Source organism: Corylus avellana, chromosome ca10 (assembly GCF_901000735.1).
Source record: "Corylus avellana chromosome ca10, CavTom2PMs-1.0".
NCBI lineage: Eukaryota > Viridiplantae > Streptophyta > Magnoliopsida > Fagales > Betulaceae > Corylus > Corylus avellana.
The window spans coordinates 3325379-3343597 of NC_081550.1; the positions used below are offsets into that span (position 1 = coordinate 3325379).

Here is an 18219-nt window from a genome sequence, read left to right on the forward strand (position 1 = left end):
TATAAAAGAAAAGAAACCAAATGGCTTTGTAAAGGTGTTTTGCTTTCTTTCTCTGCTATTGCTCTATGAGGGCATCGCACCATTGCATGCATCTATCATATTCAGCATACAAAAGTTGGATAATAATTTATAGTACAGACAGACAATATCCTCTGAAGAGAATGAAACAAATTTTTCAATGAATTGGTCGTGTCTCATTGCACCCAAATAAATACAACGATGAAAACGACTGCTTATCTGGTTTTCCACTATGCTACCCAAAAAAAAAAAAGGGTGTAAATTATTTCGAGAAATGTCTTTGAATGAACAGCTACACAGATAATTGAAAACAATGCATCTTCTTTTATTAGAAAATAATTATTTTATCATATGTCAAATTTAAAATATGTAGCACTAGTTGGATATAAAGCCTCGTTATTGAGGCTGAAAAAAAAGTTAAAGTAGGCTGGATCTCGATTCTTTCTTAGTTAAAATAAGAAGATTTGATGAAAATTAAGCCTTTTTTTTTTTTTTTTTGGCACCGAATGCGGTGATGTTAACGATAAATAAATAAAAAATATTTTGAGCCTTTTGAGTGGCCGAGCCACCGAAAATAGATTACTTTTTTATTAGCTTATGGATAATTTGACCACCCTTTTTAACCAAAGTTATTGAGCTTTTTTTATTTTTTATTTTTTTTATATTCTTCATGGAGTGATTCGACCACGGTATCCAGAACCATGAAGGTAATTCATTCATCCCAAATTGTTATTATTTTTATTTGTTGTTACAAATTTTAAACCATTTATCTAAAATGAGAAGATCAAATAAAAGGTATTGCGCCGGTGCAATGCCACCGGATCTCAGTCCCGGTAGTTTATACTTACTTTTGGTTAGATTCTTCGGCTAACCATAGATGACAACAAAAACGGCATTAATGGCTGAAAAGATAAAGATAGAAAGTCATATTATGATATTAACATTTTTTTTTTTTTTTTTTTTTTAATATTTGGGTCGCAAATCGCAATGGACAGAGAAGGATGAGACAAAATCAAAAATTTCCTCGTCCCAATGTCGATGCAAGGTCGTGGTCTTTGTGGGTTATACCGTGTGTGTGTATATATATATAGAGAGAGAGAGAGATGCATATTTTCTGACATGATTGCCGACCTCATCAGCTTCCACCAAAGTACAGAGTCATTCTACAAATATTTAATGTAAACTTTTCAAACCTCCGCGTTTCCAAGCTGCCGTTGACAATCTCCATTCAAAAGTCGGTCTCTCTTTGAATGCCCTTTCCACACTCCTTTCCCTTCAGGTCTTGCGCATTTATTTCGCTTTAGAAAATATGCCAGTCGTACATTTGGGTGCAATTTATTTTGCTTAATTGCCTTCCATCTTTGTCTCTCTCTATGGTTGTTACGTTTCTATTCTGGATTGAGTTTTAGGTGTGCCCAGTTGGTTTCTTTGAAGCAAAGTCTCAGATCTGTTGGGTGAACTGCATACAGGTCTCTACTCCTCTTGATGAATGAATTATACTTTTTATTTGCTTTTGAATATATGGGATTGTTTGCTGGTATGTATTTTTACTAGTTATTGAAAAAAAAAAAGAGATTTCTGTGTTTTTTATGTTTTTTTTTGGCTCTTAGAATCAATATGTATATACCCATTTGTTTGCTTGTTAGAATAGTAGCTCTACTGGTATTGCGTTGACTTATCATGACTTTCTTGCAATTGTAAATGTAATGCAGGATCTGTGCTTGCAGTTTTCTGGGTTTGTTGTTGGCTTTCTAAGAATTTAAATAGAGGAAAGTGTTTATTTGGTACAATTGTATACTGGACCTGTGAATTTGAAGGGTTTTGGCGGAATAAACTAGTTTATATTCAAAGGCTGTTGTAGATAGGAGAACTTGGACTGAGTTGTCTTTTAAGGATTTGTAATTTGATGTTCCTATAATAAGATATACAGAAGATGATTGTAAGGAAACACATGGGGCGTGCGTCTCCAATACTTTTGCTCCTTTTGGCATTTGGATTTTTCTTTGCAACTTATAATTTGTTAACTATGATAATACACAACAAAGCTTCCAATTTGGGGAGTTGGGTGGTGGATGGGGTGAAGAGATCAGGGGACTTGAATTCAAAATTTCATGTTGCCCTTACGGCAACCGATGCTCCTTATAGCCAATGGCAGTGTCGTATTATGTACTACTGGTATAAGAAGGTAAAAGACATGCCCGGATCGGATATGGGAAAGTTTACCCGAATTTTGCATTCTGGAAGTCCAGACAAGTTGATGGAGGAGATTCCAACTTTTGTGGTTGATCCTCTTCCAGAGGGCTTGGATCGGGTGAGAATCTTATTGGTTGCTGTATTTCTCTTATCTTTTGTTAAATCCATAGGCAGTTTTTATCATTTATGTATTTTTGTCGATTTGTTGTTTTAGTACTGATCTTTTTTGATTAAATGAGTGTTAGGTTCAAGACATGTTTCCATGAATTTCCAATTAAATTCATAGTTAGAAAGTCAATAAAAAAATATGTCTGTCCATAGAGAAATTGATTAATGTATTGTATGCAACAAATTGTCTATTGCTTTATTGTTTTCGTTGAAAACAGAGTTTGAGAGAAAGGAGCGTCTATAATTGTAAAGCTTGTAAACTATATGGCTGTGTCCTTTGAAAGTTTGCACAACATATATTCAGCCTTTCCAAAGTTCATCTAAGAGAGAGAAAGAGAGACAGTATAAGAAAATTAACGAAACCAGTATCATGTACTTTTCAAGGAATTTAGAATTTCCAAGGATGCACATTAATTTTTGAAGGTCTATCCCAAAAAAAAATTTAGAGTAATTTTTTAAAATTTTGTCAAGCATATATGTGGTTCCGCCCCTGGTTGCAGATTTGGATTGATTAGACTTTGTACTTCTGTTTGAATATCATGACCGTTAAAGCTTTTTGGCAAAAGTTTCTGACTCTTCTCACAAAATAACATGAATTTTAGAGAAAATACAAATTCCGTGGCAAAAAACAAATTATGTAGCTTATTTAGTTTCATCCATATGAATGAGGCCTCATAGTCCTCCCCTTGGTATATTTGTTCTCTTGCCTTAGAATGTATTTGCATGTATCAACTTGACCATGGCCTTGACGAATTTCTTTTCTTGGGTTGCTTTGATGACGATGCTACCAAATTTTCAGAAATAATTCACCATTACCTTGTTTCTTTGCAGCTAAAGAATAATTTTCTTCCATAATAAAATAGTTAGAACTATTTGTATTGGGAATGTAACGGCTCAGGGAAAATGCTAGCTACATCTATGCTATCACTCTAAAAAGAGTAGTCAAGTTGCAGTTAGAGCTCATTAGAATTACTTATAAAATTCGGTCTCACATAGGAAGAAATCAATGTGAGACTTAGCACCCATAAATGCGTTATAATCCACTCATTTTATGTGAGCTATTCATTTTCTCAATGTGAGATTGGGGTGTTATAATATCTCTCATTAAATCCCCAACGTCCTTGTCACTGTCTACATTATGCAATGTCTTAGTGCCACATGGTGTTACTAGGTTACTTTGACACCATTTGTAACAGCCCAAGAAAAACATTAGTCATATCTATGCTATCACACCAAAAAGATTAATCAAGTTGCAATTAAAGTTCACTAAAATTATTTATAAAGCACAGTCTCACTTGATCAAGAATCAACGTGACGTAGCGGAAGACTAAGGTAACTAATCAAAGAGCAGCGTCTTTGATTCTGCAAGGAGAAGCGTCTTCGTGTTCTACCTCAAAAGATAAAACAAGCCCGCATGCTAAAAGAAATATAAAACTCCGCAGAGTATTTGAGAGAAAATTGATAGTAATTCAATTGATTTCAAGTTTTACATAATAAGCTTGCCTATTTATAGAAGAGAAATACTTGTAGAGAAAGTAAACCTAATCCTAGTAGTAATAGTAAACTTAATCCTAGCAGTAATAGTAAACCTAATCCTAATAAGGAATGAAAAATAATTAAAGCAAATCTAACCCTATTAAGGAAAGGAATTAAAGTCCTACAAAAATAAAATCCTAATATAAAATTGACAATCAGCAGGAATCGTGACAATCTTTCCTTTTATATTTCCATTGTCTGAGAATGGGTAAAATTCTGATCAAGCGGCACTCCTCGAATATTATTATTGATATTTTCCTTATTCTCTTTTTTACCGAAAATATAAGTAAATATCGTCCTACATCATAACGTAGGACTTAGTACTTATGACTACCTCATAATCCACTCATTCTATGTGGGGTATTCATCTTACTAATGTGGGACTGAGGTGTCATAGGGAACTTGCTTGCATAAATAGGCTGGTTATCAGCTTAGTTAGATGATATTAAGGATTGTGGATTCATGGTACTGGTAGTGATAAAAATACAATTTTAGATTGTGTTTCTAAGCACCTGTATCAGTTTTGCTATATAACAGTAATGGAACTTGCCAAAAGCCAATAGGTGTGGTGAGTTCAAGAGGTTTCTTATGAGTTTATCTTTTTCATCGGGACACAGTATCAACATAACCAGTAGAATAAAGCTAATATGTTTCAGTTTCAGCATCATTTCTTCTTGAACTTCTCCTCTCTCTCTCTCTCTCTCTCTCTCTTCCTTCTATTCTTCTTTGAACTTTTCAGCAATCAGAGAGTCCTGTTTGACTGAATACCAAATTATTAATACTCCATTTTAATGTCGTATCCAGGGTTATGTTGTTCTAAATAGACCATGGGCTTTTGTGCAATGGCTAGAGAAAGCAACAATTGAGGAAGAGTGAGTTTTTTAACTTCGATTTCTTAGACATTGTTTTTTTCCTTTCTTGGATGAAAATCTGGAAGCTAGTGTGTTTTGTGGTCAATGCAGATACATTCTAATGGCAGAGCCTGACCACATTTTTGTAAAACCTCTACCTAACTTGGCACATGGAATCAAACCAGCAGGATTTCCTTTTTTCTACATTAAACCAGCTGATCATGAGAAAGTAATTAGAAAATTTTATCCCAAGGAGAGTGGTCCTGTGACTGATATTGATCCAATTGGCAATTCTCCTGTAATTATTAAAAAGGTAAAATCTTCTATCACTATTGTGGCTTGTATACTGACCTGATGGTGATTGATAAAGCATTCACGTTAATTAATTCATTAATATATTTATTTGAATTATCAGAAGCAATTGAGAACAGGGTTTCAAACCTAAGAAGATGCAACATTTTATTACAAATTAACACTTGAAAAAAAGAAGAAGAATGAGTTCCATAAGTAGTACTAAAAAATAAAAATTGCCCATCTAGCCTTTATCAACAGAGTTATAGTTATGTTGTTCAGTAAGCTGATATTTTTCTTTTACTGTGATTGCCTTATTTTATGGTATTCACTAAATTATCTGCATTAGTCCTTGCTAGAGGAAATTGCTCCCACATGGGTGAATATTTCCTTGAGAATGAAGGATGATCCAGAGACTGATAAGGCTTTTGGATGGGTGCTTGAAATGTGAGTATTATTTTAGAATATCTGATATTAGTTTTATTTAGTTGATGGTAACTGATCATGACATTGCTGATATATCTTGTGATGATGTGACCGTTTCTTTCTTGAATTAAGGTATGCATATGCTGTAGCATCTGCATTGCATGGTGTGCGGCATACTCTTCATAAGGACTTTATGCTTCAGGTAGGAATGATGCTTGGTGATCCTTTTTGTCTTGACTATTTCATGAATTCATAGATAGGCTTTAACATGCATCATTTTGAGTTTCCAGCCTCCATGGGATCTCGAAGTGGGAAAGACCATCATCATCCATTATACTTACGGATGTGATTATAATTTAAAGGTGAACATGCATCTCTCTCTCTCTCTCTCTCTCTCTCTCTGTGCGGCTGATTGCTTGACTCTGATTGTTAGTGTAACTCCTTGAAGGAGTTCTAGAACTTATTATTTGTCTATTTTTTATACCAAAGTCTTGTTCACCTAGTCATTATTCCTTAAATTTATTTACCCTAAGTTGGTAATCATCCAGGGAGAACTAACATATGGAAAGAAAGGTGAATGGCGTTTTGACAAGAGATCATATCTTGCTGGTCCTCCACCGAGAAATCTCTCCTTACCCCCTCCAGGGGTTCCTGAAAGTGTGGTAAGTCCATTACTAATAATTTTTATTTATTAAGAGCTTATTTGAGAAACTAGAAAATGGTGGTCAAGGACGCATTCAGTTGGCAAGTTCCTGTTTCTCAAACAGCGTAATCCTTAATTATCATTATGATTTTGTTAAAAGACATGCAATAAAGTTATTGATTTTGTTAAAAGTCACTTGAACTGAAGTTATTGATCATGTGTGACAATGATACGAAGTGCTAAGCTCAAGTTGTTGGATGATTATACACAAAGCCCATGTGTGTTAAGAGATACTTCATAACTTAATTTTGTGGCTCCGATGAATATAGGACCATCTAGTCTGCAAGTATCTAGGTTCTCTTTATCATTTCTCACATTTCTCTTCATATCATTTCTTTGATTCTCTGAATTTTAACTGTTCATAGTCCATCAGTAGAACCTTTAGGTGTTTTGTTGGTAAAATATTAAATTTCTGGTTTTATGGAAGCCTTTATCTTTGGGTTAATGTATTTTGGCCAGATTCAGCAACTGTAATTATGGATTGCTGGTCTAGCTAGTCTAAAACTTCAATCTCTTTTCAGCATTGAGGTGCCTTCTGTGACAGATTGCCCACAAAATAAAACAATGACAAATCTGTAAGGTTCATAAAGATTTATGGAAGTTTCAGAAACAATAGAAATGTTCCTGTTACTGGAAAATTGGAAAAACCTGCACTTTTAATAACTTGAACGAAAACTGTGTTTGTATGGGTGTTATAATTTGGAACCGAACTTTATTATATTATTCCAATAATTTCTTTATATGATCTAATTTTCTGTCAAACTAGGGAAACATTAGTTTTTGGTGCACCACAGTTCACCGTATCACCATGAACCTCATGATATTCTTCATGTTCGATACTCAGATTGATGGGGTGAAAACAAGCATATTGGATCTACCATTACACCACAAATCACGATGAATGAGCCGCAAAGTACGGTGGACTGTTTTTGATCATTAACTATAAATCTTGAGTTTGTCTCTCCAATGTAATCCTGCACCTCTGGATATACTCAAAGATGCGTCTCCCCTGCTCATTACTAGATCTTTTAGTACAAAAAGAGTTCATGGGACTTTGAAACCAATGGAGATGCAGCTTGTGAAATTGGAGATGGATAGGACAATTTGCAAGTTTCATTTGTTAGCTAGCTAGACTTATTGGGAGGAATTATTTTGCTTCTAAGCCAATGGTGTTTTGTATACTACCTATATAAATAGGGAGTGGAGGGTCAAGTCATGGGTTTAATGTTTTATTGGTATATGAGTTGTGTTTACCTAGCAAAAAAGAGAATTTTTATGAGAAAGCAGACGAAGCATCCCATGTGTGACTGACTTTTTATGAGGATATCATGCCAGTAAAATGGACCAAGATTTTTCAAAATAGGGTCTCCCAAACCTTTCTAACCATTCGACTTGCCCATTAAGAGATTGGAGAGGAAAATTTTTGATGACTTCGTTTCTTAGAATGCTAAACAAGGGGACAACATGAAAGTGCTATTGATGAGAATTACAAAGGACAGGATTGACCGTCTCATTTTAGCATATACAATAATAAATAGATCTATATTCTAAGACCTTGAAATGGGTTGATGCAGACTTAGCTACCCTACTGTATTGGAATTCATCTTCTTCCAACATGCAGATGAGGAGACTGGCTGTGGAAAAAAGTTGATGTATAAATCTGTGATCAATCACATGGTCTAAATAAGCTCTTTTGGTTATTTATGTAAAGAGCAGATTTTCGTTAAAAAGTTGGTGTTAATTTGAGGGATAAAATTAAGATTCCTCAATTGATTGAGATCATATGAACACTTTAAGGAGGAAAATCATAGATCTCAAAAAGCATCTACATCACCACATTGTTAAACAATGACTCTACTGATTAGGACTGTCAAATTTTCTAAGCACATAGGTAAGTCTGTTAAATTTACTTTACTTGTATAAAACAATAATTGCTAGAAACAACATAAGTACTCATTAAGGGCTCAAAAGTAATTAATAGACTCCAATGTCTTATGTGACTGATTAGTCTACAAGTCAGACTCCTTTCTAATTGGGTTTTAATGGCTGTTGGTCGAGAAACGTGAAGGATAATGCACTTATTGATTATGGGCTGCATCAGAATAGATAAGATTTGTTTCTTCAAGTAACTGGATTGAAATTTTACTTGAACAGGAGTTTATGCAGTTCCTAAAGCTTTATTTGATACAAGTGATAGGACTCTTTTGTTAGGGATTAATAACAGGTACTGTTCTTGTAGGAAGCTCCACTAGCTTTTTAGGTTTTTAAGGGATATGTTTGGGATTACGTTTGAGAAATAGAGCTTTTAAGTCATAAAGAGCTTTTGGGCAAAAGCTTCATTTTTAAGCTTTTGCCCAAAGTACTTTTTGACAATTTTTAAGCTTTTTGGACCCTTAAACGCGCTTTTAATTTTTTTTTACCAAACGAATGTTTTTCTTCAAACGGACTTTTTGAGTGTTAAAAACAGTTTTAAACCCCTCAAACGCAATCTCAAACAGGCTCTAAGTGCCAATTGGATGACAATAGGATGGAAGGCAGGTTTCTAAGAGTGGGAACTTTTGAGGCCAACTCTAATAATCAGGCGTTTAGAAGAAATTGGGCATTGAATTCCATGGAAGTGTATTTGGACTGCCCTCCAGAAAAGTGGCTTTCTTTACTTAGACAACTACTTGGCGAATGATCTTATAATGAAAATCATGTTACATTGGAAAATATCATAGCGGAAGGGTTTTATATGTGTAAGAGTGGTGGGGAGATAGATAGCGGATACATTGGCATGTCACCAGGGACTGGTCTTCCCTATTTCTGGTATCTCTTGGGTAATGCCAATAACGGTGGTTCAAATGTTGATTAGTTGGTAAAAAAGGAAGGTTTGGAGAACATAAGAGGATTGTGTTTTGTGCTTTGCCTTTATGAGAGTGTCCATGGTGGGAGAGTTTAACCATTTTTTGCTTTTTAATATATTCAAACTCGTATATACAAAAATGTGTAGATACAAATGTATGAAATGCATGCATATATAGAATTCTGTGAATCCTCTTCAATTTTCTGTTGAGGTCTATCCTGTAGAGGTACACAAATTGGATCATTGATCGATTTCTAGGTTTCGTTTTAAACCTAATTGGTTACTTCCAATTACGTAAATCACTAGTTCAAACCGCACTCGAAGGTAGGGCATTTCCCATTTTTATAGGACCCAAGCCAAGTATCACATTGCACTTTTAGCCCTAATATCCACATTGTGATTTTGCTTATAGAAACTGATAAGTGGAAGAGGTGCCTCTGTTGAATGTTTAAATAGTTTCTATTTAAGATTATGCTCCTCATCCCAATACTATGGTTGTAATATTTATTTTTGATGGCTGATATAAGCATACTTAGGCCATTCACCATTACATATCCCTTCCAATGATCATCCACACTTCAAGCTTTTTGAACAAGAGTATTTTATTTTGTTGTTTCTAACATTGTACATGATGCTGCCTCATTTAAATTCCTTAAATAATTTAGCAACATATTCACCACGTGGCACATCATGCACGCCGATAGATGTAACAAAATTAAATTTTGACCGTGAAATTGAGAGAATCCTATTCCATGCCGATCATAAATTTAAATGCAACTTATGTGAACTCTCTCTCTCTCTCTCATCCTACACTATTCTTGTTTGCAGGTAAGACTTGTAAAGCTGGTGAATGAGGCTACTGCAAATATTCCTGGGTGGGACACATTAACCAGTGACCGAGACCAAAAGTAAGACAATAAGTCCATGGTTCCTTGGTTCGGTTCTGATATCAGTGACTGCCAGCGGAGCCATTATTGATACCCAATTGCATATAAAGAAAGGAACGGTATAGTTAAAGGAAAGGAATGGATTGATGAATCAAGACAATGGATCTTTATCTAGAAAACAATTTTTGACATGTAAACATGAAGGGCATTATTCTTTTGTATATCCATGTTAGGTTTATTCAATGAGGTTTTGTTTTGGGCATTTGAAAATCTTCGTCATTCAAAAGAACAAGTTTGGTTTATTGAAAGAGTAACGCTACATACTACATTTTTATTCAACAATTATCTTATAATGTTTAATGTGGCAATCTTAATCAACATTCAGATATGTTATTGTTAAAATAAACTCAATGGTTAGTTGAGACTGTCACAATAATATTTAGGATTTTTTTTTTTTTTTCTAATATAATAAGGAAAGGGCTACAAGGAGGGTTATGCCATTATTGATCCTGGTGGAAGAGAAAATGAGAGAACCAGTGAAAATGCTACCAAACACAAGGAAGGTAGCAGCCCATATGTCATATAACATTATTCTTACTAAAATGGAATTTTTCTAGGCAGTTTGGTTGGCTTTTTAGAAGTCTTTTTTGTTGTTTAACACACTAAAAAAAATAAAAATAAAAACCACTTTTAAGACGTTAGTTGCTTTGAGACAGTTTGGTTGGCTCAAAACAGTTTTTAAAATCCAAAATGGAAAAACACTTTTCAAAAACTGTTACCAAACACTTGATATATACTTCACATTTAATTAGAAATATGCTAGAACTATACATTGTGCTAAAAAAAGAAAGAAACATATATAGCAGTGATTTAGGAAGGTTTCAATTCTTCGCCTTTACTAAATTTTTTTTGTTAAAGGGTTAAAAGAGATAAGAATGCGCCAAATAAAGAAGAAGCAATCATGAAACTTTTAAGTTCATCTTCAATTGTTTATATTGAAAGAAAAATAGCTGAGAATTTCAATTACAGATTCGATATTTAATGGTTTTAGTTTTCTTAAAAAGGGTAGGTTGTAATTTTAGACACGTTATCTTGATACATATTTATAAAGTTTGATAAATATACAGAAATACACGATATTCTGTAATAAAAAATATATATATCTAGTGGACATTTCAAACTAAATTCCTGGCTTAGCCATAGAACTTTTATTAAATAAATAATTTGCCTCGTCTCTTAATTTCCTATTTTGTTCCCCTTTCTATAAAGATGTATCTAATTACCAATTGTAGTTCTACACATTTATACCTAATAAAAGCTCAACACACCATTCTCTCTCAAGGGCTTTTTGTTGAAGATTTTGATGGCCTTGTAGTGAGAGAGGGCCTCATTTGGACAATTTGCTCTCCATCAACTCCCATTCTCTGAGCAAAACGCCCAGCCTCGAAGAAGCGTTTCACTGCTTCATCCACATACTCTTTCCCTTCCCTCACATTCATTTCCTTCCCTATCTTTTCTGGGTAACTTGTGAGGGTATGGTCTCCTTTCAGCACTGCCGCCAACTGCAAAAGCTCTTGCTGGAATTCCGTAAGCTTGGCCTCCTCATTAGCCTCCCCATTCCTGATCTTCACTGGAGTAGGTAGTTTCTCTATTGAATTACCGCAAGAAAATATAATAATCAGATCAAAGATCTCGAACCCGACCCGCCACATAATGGCCGGCATATTTTGATACAACCCACAAACCCAACACGAAATTAACGAGGTATAGTTAACTTATATATATTTGAACTCGACAAACGAACACAAATTATCACCCGGATTTAGATAAGGCAAGTAAAGTGGCTAACCTGGACAATCAGTTCTGGGTTGTGTCCTTTTATGAACTATAGCTTCGAAAGTGCCTGCCCATTCATCCCTCTTGGTTAGAAAAGGTGAGGAGAGGTTGAAAAGCTTCTTCACTGTTGCTGGAATGGACGAGTGATGAAATTCTGACGTTGGAAATGGCGATCCATTGGGCCCATGAACAACTGTAACATCATCAATGCATCACACGTTATTATACATTTTGATTAGTTTAAATTTAACTGGTATTGGGCAAGAGAGGAGGCAAATTTTGGGTGCAGAGTATGATATTTCTTTTTCAAACTTTCACATTTATGGATTTTGACAATGGCAGATAAGGACGAAAAGGTCGGTCAGGGTTCCACCACTTCGTGTCTTCTATCTATTTATAAAAAAACAGTGTGAAAATGGCAGATTTGACAGCTCCTGCGCCTCACTCAGAGACATAAAGATAAGCAAGAGAAGATATTTCAGTCAGATTATGGCCAGAATATGAATATGGTAGCAAAGATTGTAGAGTTTGGAAGAAGTAAGAAGATTTGAGCTGTCAGTAGGACCAATTGCGTTTACCTTACTTTTTAGATGAGCAATTAGATATGTGTAGTTACCGATCTCGACAACGATAGATAACGAGAGGACAACCTTTCGTGCCGATGCCGATCTATAACTAGGGGGGCCTCAACTCAATAAATATTGGGCGTTAGGGGTTTACTCATGATCTTTTATTGGAAGTGGTTAAAGTATGAACGAGGGGCTAAGTTTAATTAATAAAAATTAAAATCAAGGAAGGCCATTACCCCTCAGTCTATATGTAGTTCTGTCCCTAATCTCTGCCTATAAGGGTTTGTAAAATGTTAAACCTAACTACAACAGTTTTACAATTTAAATTGGAGTTGTGATACATTGTGATGGACGTCGTTTTGCAATCCAAAAAAAACAAAAGAAATCTCCCAAAAAATCTAAATGGAAGCTGGCAAGAAAGGGAATATATATATATATTTTTTTCAAGTTAACTAATTTTGGGACTTTTTTTTTGGTTCCCACACGTCCCATTTGGAAAGGGGACTATGACCCAAAATGTCGCCTTTCAATGTTCAAACGTTCATAATTTTTATTCCAGTCACTATTATTAAATAGAGACATCTTTTGGGTTTAAAATGTCACATCCACATGTCAATGTTTTGTCAAACTTTTGTAGTGATTATTGACGTGTGTTAGATTGGAGGATGTTAAAAAACCTTGAAGTTGGTGGTATATCATTAGTCTTACAACAAATATATACTTAAACATGAAATATTTGTTCATGTTAAAAAGAAAAGATATAATTAATTAAAGTTTTTATTATACACATTATATATATATATATATATATATATGTGTGTGTGTGTGTTCAAGCAGGATAAAAATAGACTATATATATAAGAGTTAAAGTTTATAAATGATAATAAATCTTTTTTTAAGTAATTATCTCAATTGGGTAAAGAAAATTTGGTTCAAATTTAAAAGTAATATTAGATATTAATTAGATAAGCCTTTTTTAAAAAAATAAAAATAAAAGAATAGCATAATGGGCATTAAACCGGAAAAATAAATTGAAATGGCAGGACATACCAGTGCCCTTCTCAATCCAAGGTGAGACCGCGATGGTAGGGACCCTGACTCCCAATCGATCAAAGGTGAAGTTAAAGGGCTCGGGCCCCACGATGCCGTCCGGGCTGGGGACCCCACGCACGGGCGTAGGGACATGATCATAGAACCCACCATGCTCGTCGTATGTGATCAAAAAAAGGGTCTGGTTCCACTGCGGGCTGGCTCTCAGCGTCTCGTACACCTCCTTCACAAACATCTGCCCCTCGTACACATCGTGCGACGGGTGGTCGTCGTTGGCCGGGGCCACTTTGAGGTCGAAGTAGCGCTGCTCCACCACAACGTAGCCCGGGAGCTTCCCTTCCTTCGCGTGCTTCTTGAACAACGTGTCGTAGTCGTGGAACTTGCTGGCGTACTTGAGCTTCCTCAGGTTCCTGTAAAACATCGTGGTGGGGACCACCTGGAAGTATATTCCGAAGGATATTCCGGCGGCGTCGATGTTCTCGAAGATGGTTCTTTGTGGGTATCCCTTTGCCAGGAGCTGAGCAACGTTGCTTGTTGCCCCTGCTGAAGTTGCTGAGTGCACGTAAAGCCGGTTCGGCTGTGTCGACGCCGGTATCGCAGCAAACCACCTTAATTAAGATTATCAAAAATATTAACAACTAATCATATTCTTGTGCCAATTGTACTACGTATAGTTTAGTTGCTTATTTCATAAAATAACAAAAAATAATATTTAATAGACCGTTAAAATAAGGTGACACTGAAAATATTGGATTTACCTCTTTAAATTTAAAATTTTTAAATTTAAAAATTTTACTAGTTCATTTCATCTAAGCCACTAAAATAAGTCATGTTTTAATATTTAATAAGAAAATTCTTATTAAATATTAAAACATGACTTATTTTATACGCTAAGATAAAATGACCAGCCGACTGAGATTTATGAATTTGAGAATTTTATATTTAAAGAGAATTTTGAGTATCTTAATCCGAAAATATTGTCCATTTGCCCTATAGAATGCTTTACTTGTCCTTTTGCAATTGGCATGATTCAAAAATTATATATTAAATATTTATAGTCTAACCCAAATGGATTTGGATTTATGCTTAGTTCATTTGACTTGCTCGACTGATTTGTAAGAAAATTTTGTTTAGTTTACAAAATGTTCATGACAACTGAGAAAAAAATGCTGATAGTTGCATTATTAATTATAACTATTTTCATTTACTTTTAGTATTACTAGGCTATTAGCTCCTCATTTTCCAAGAACCAAATTAAAAAATATTGGGTAATAAAAATTCTGTTGCTGAATTAATGCAGATTAATTTGAATAAATAAATAGGCTGGAAATTTAATAAAAACTTTAATAATTACCTGTCAAACACTGCAAATTCCGAGACAAGGGCTTTAAAGACCGCGACCTTGTCGGGTTGGAAGCCATTCATGACGCTATGAGACATCTTGGTGGTGTTATCCATGGAGTAGGCCTGTTGAGCGAAGCCGTTCATGGGAGCCGGATTTGCGGAGGTGTTTTCGGAGCCGAAAATTTGTTCGCGAATGGCTTGGAAGGAGTGGCCGGGATCTGGGTCGACGTAGTGGGACTGGTTGTTGAAGAAGAAGCGCTTGGAGGTGGGGTCGGTGACGGACAGCGCATTCCACTCGGAGCCGTCGACGCCGTTGATTTCCGGGTTGATTTTTTTCATCCAGCCCAGCATGTGGTCGAACGACCGATTCTCCATCACGAGAACGACGACGGTTTTGATTGGGCTTGCTGCGTGAGTTCCGCTATGGAGGTGGAGGAGTAAAAGGAGGAGGAGCATGGAAGCTACTTTTTTGGTAGCCATTGATGAATGTGAGAGAGATAAAGAGAGAGAGAGAAGGTGGTTTCCACTTTCCAGAAGTGAGAGCACGTGAGTTGCTTTTAAAGGGATGAGTTGTGGGTGTAATTGTGTAAATACGCTTTCGAATAGGGACATAGGACATGGGACACGTACACTTGTGATATTTGTTGAAGATATACTAGAATTTAATAAAAACTTCGTATTTTGTCTATAAAAATTTATGTGATAAAATGTCACATTATCTTCATTTTATTTTGTCATTGTCCCGATTCATGCACATAAATTGTCTAGTCCCAAAATTCTGAACTTTTTTTTTTTAAAAAAAAAGGGAAACTTCATAAAGCCCCTCTGAACTTTCAGCCAATTTGAAAAATCTCCCCTGAATTTTCAAAACTCTCATTTAGGTCCCCTAAACTTTGATTTTCTCTCACTTTGGACCCTTTTAACATTAAACTACGTCATTTTGAGCTGGGTAAGTATTGTAATTTTAGGACACAAAACGACGTAGTTTAATGTTAAAAGGGTTCAAAGTGAGAGAAAACCAAAGTTCAGATGGCCTAAATGAGAGTTTTGAAAATTCAGAGGGGGGGTTTTCAAATTGGCTGGAAGTTCAGGGAGGCTTTCTGAAATTTCTCCTAAAAAAAAAAAATTACTTGTGGCTTTTAAAATTACTATTGTATTAAACTCTATTAATAATTCATCTCAAATCTAATGATGGTTTTAAAAGACATTTATAAATGTAGAAAAGTGGAAGTATGTGTAGCATTACTCATAAATTAAAAGTAGGGTAAAGTCTACTTAACCCCCTCAAACTATCACCCCAATGACAATGTACCCCCTAAACTAAATGCTAGCAAAATGACGAAACTACCCCTATAAAATTTTTAATAAGACAAAAATACCCTTAAAATTTTGAAAAAAATTAAATTAAATTAAATTTTAGTATTTTGTTTTTATTTTAGTAAGGTTAATTTTGTCATTTTGTTAAAATTGGGAGTACATTGTCATTGTTTTGGTAGTTTGGGAGGTAAATTATCACAATTGATAGTTTGAGGAGTAGATTGTCATTAGGATGGTAGTCTAAAGGGATTAAGTGGACTTTACCCTTAAAAATAATTAATCAACTAATACATAATTGGCCGGCCGCTAAATAGGAGATTCCAATTAGGCTTTATATTCCAAGATTTATTGTGTAATATTATTCATGATAGAATTCTTAAAATACTACTTATTATATCTAATTAAATGTTTTAGACATTATCATTTTAGCATTCATTTAAAAGGATTTTGGCACCGATCATTTCTCTTAGTAGTTTACTGCACCTCACTAAGTTATATATTCATTTGGATATATAAAACTAAACTCTTTAATGAGAGATATCTGTTGAACTTTTAAACTGTTATAGTAAAATATTTCTTAAATCATTCTTCAACTATTACCGAGATTCCATCATTTGTTTTTCTAAATAATAGAATTTACCGCATAAGAAAAATTTACCGGGTGGTATGTAATGTAATGTGCTAATGACAAATTGTAAGCATCATTTTTACTACAAGATTTCTCCAACTTCCAGCTTTCAATCTGTGGAGTAAATATTTATTACCTTTCATAGGCTCCATTAATTTTAAAGACTATTTGTAATAAAATATACTATAACTTTTACCATAATTGTCTTACAAACTCACCTAACAATTTAAATTTTATGGAAGAGAAAATATACTTAAAGAATATTATAAAGTCATTTACAAATTAATGTGGTAGTCCATAGTTGGTAAAAGAATTGATAGTATCACTTCAATTTGTAAATGACATTATAATAAAAGTTGTCGTACTTTTAGCACTACTGTTAATTTTATGAAAATGAATGTTACCTGAACTGGTACATAACAATTCACATTTTAGTAGCACTTAAACTGTCACATCAATTTATATGTACATATAATAAGTATCATGTAAATTCACATAAACTATCACGTCAATTTATTTTTGTAGAGTCCGAATCATCACCTCCTTCTTATCTTTACACTCTTTAAAGGCTTACTATATATATATATATATATATATTATCTTTTTGTCCTTCCTTTAAATAAGTTGACAGCCTTGAAGTGATCAAGTGCAAAGACAAGTAGAAAATGGCGGTAATAAAGATGAACTATGTCCATTTGTTGTTTGAACATTAGCTGGTAACCACCACAAAAGTAGTATTTGAAAATGAGAGGCACATGCTCCCCCTATGGCATGCTGAGTGCGACCATTCTCAATGCCAGCCCTCTGATTTGCACTCGGTTTTCTTCATGTTCAGACGAGGTTGGACTTGGATATATGATATATCCTCTCTATTCTTTTATCTTTTTTTCCTTTAATGTGAAACTCTTGACTTTATGGTGTTTGCAATAGACCATTATCTTTGCTAAAATATAAATAAATAAAAGCAAATCATCGTTGTTGAATAAATAAATTCATCTTTGTCTAAAGTATAATATAAGATGTTAAGCAACTGGGACAGACAATAATTAAATGAGAAAATTATTAAAGGCGTTACACTGAGGAACTATTTTAGTAAAAAGTTTCTCAGTATTTTTTTTTTTTGATATGTCCACACAAGAGAAGGGAGAACGAAAATTCAAATTAGTAACATTCGCTTCATGAGGCGTAGTCTACTGCCGATTGAGCTACTCATTAAGGACAAAAGTTCCTCGGTATTAATCCAGACACTCAGGCAAGAAACAATGATAATGGCCATTTCCCTCCCCATTTCACCAATGAATTTCACTTTTTGTGGGAGGCAGTTTAGTTTCAATTTTTTTTTTTTTTTTTTACAAAAATTGAAGATTGAAATACTAATCTTTTTCAACACAGTAGGAAGAAGTATTGTAAATTATTAAAAGAAAAGCCATTTATAGAGAACCCAAAAAAAAACAAAACAAAAAAAACAGTGCAAATAGCAAACGGAACTCTTAAAAAAGTAACAATGTTGACAGTATGGGTCACTTATTGGGTACCGTGTTATTCTCTTGTAGCATA

General features: G+C 34.4%; 2 protein-coding genes across 2 annotated transcripts; one reads left to right on the forward strand and one right to left on the reverse strand.

The window, feature by feature from the left end:
• Positions 1-708: 708 nt before the first annotated feature.
• On the forward strand, positions 709-10233 carry LOC132163943 (hydroxyproline O-arabinosyltransferase NOD3-like). The gene is made up of 10 exons (XM_059574326.1): positions 709-725; positions 1014-1487; positions 1731-2329; positions 4720-4787; positions 4878-5079; positions 5407-5504; positions 5616-5685; positions 5774-5845; positions 6032-6145; positions 9860-10233. Exons 3-10 carry the CDS (start codon positions 1952-1954, stop codon positions 9941-9943), a joined length of 1086 nt encoding a protein of 361 aa, XP_059430309.1. The 5' UTR covers positions 709-725; positions 1014-1487; positions 1731-1951; the 3' UTR covers positions 9944-10233.
• An 858-nt stretch (positions 10234-11091) lies between these two features.
• On the reverse strand, positions 11092-15265 carry LOC132164145 (non-specific phospholipase C2). The gene is made up of 4 exons (XM_059574577.1): positions 14728-15265; positions 13374-13981; positions 11768-11947; positions 11092-11566 (listed from the first exon to the last, which is right to left on the reverse strand). The coding sequence occupies exons 1-4, from the start codon at positions 15195-15197 to the stop codon at positions 11256-11258; spliced, it is 1569 nt and encodes a 522-aa protein (XP_059430560.1). The 5' UTR covers positions 15198-15265; the 3' UTR covers positions 11092-11255.
• Positions 15266-18219: the final 2954 nt, after the last annotated feature.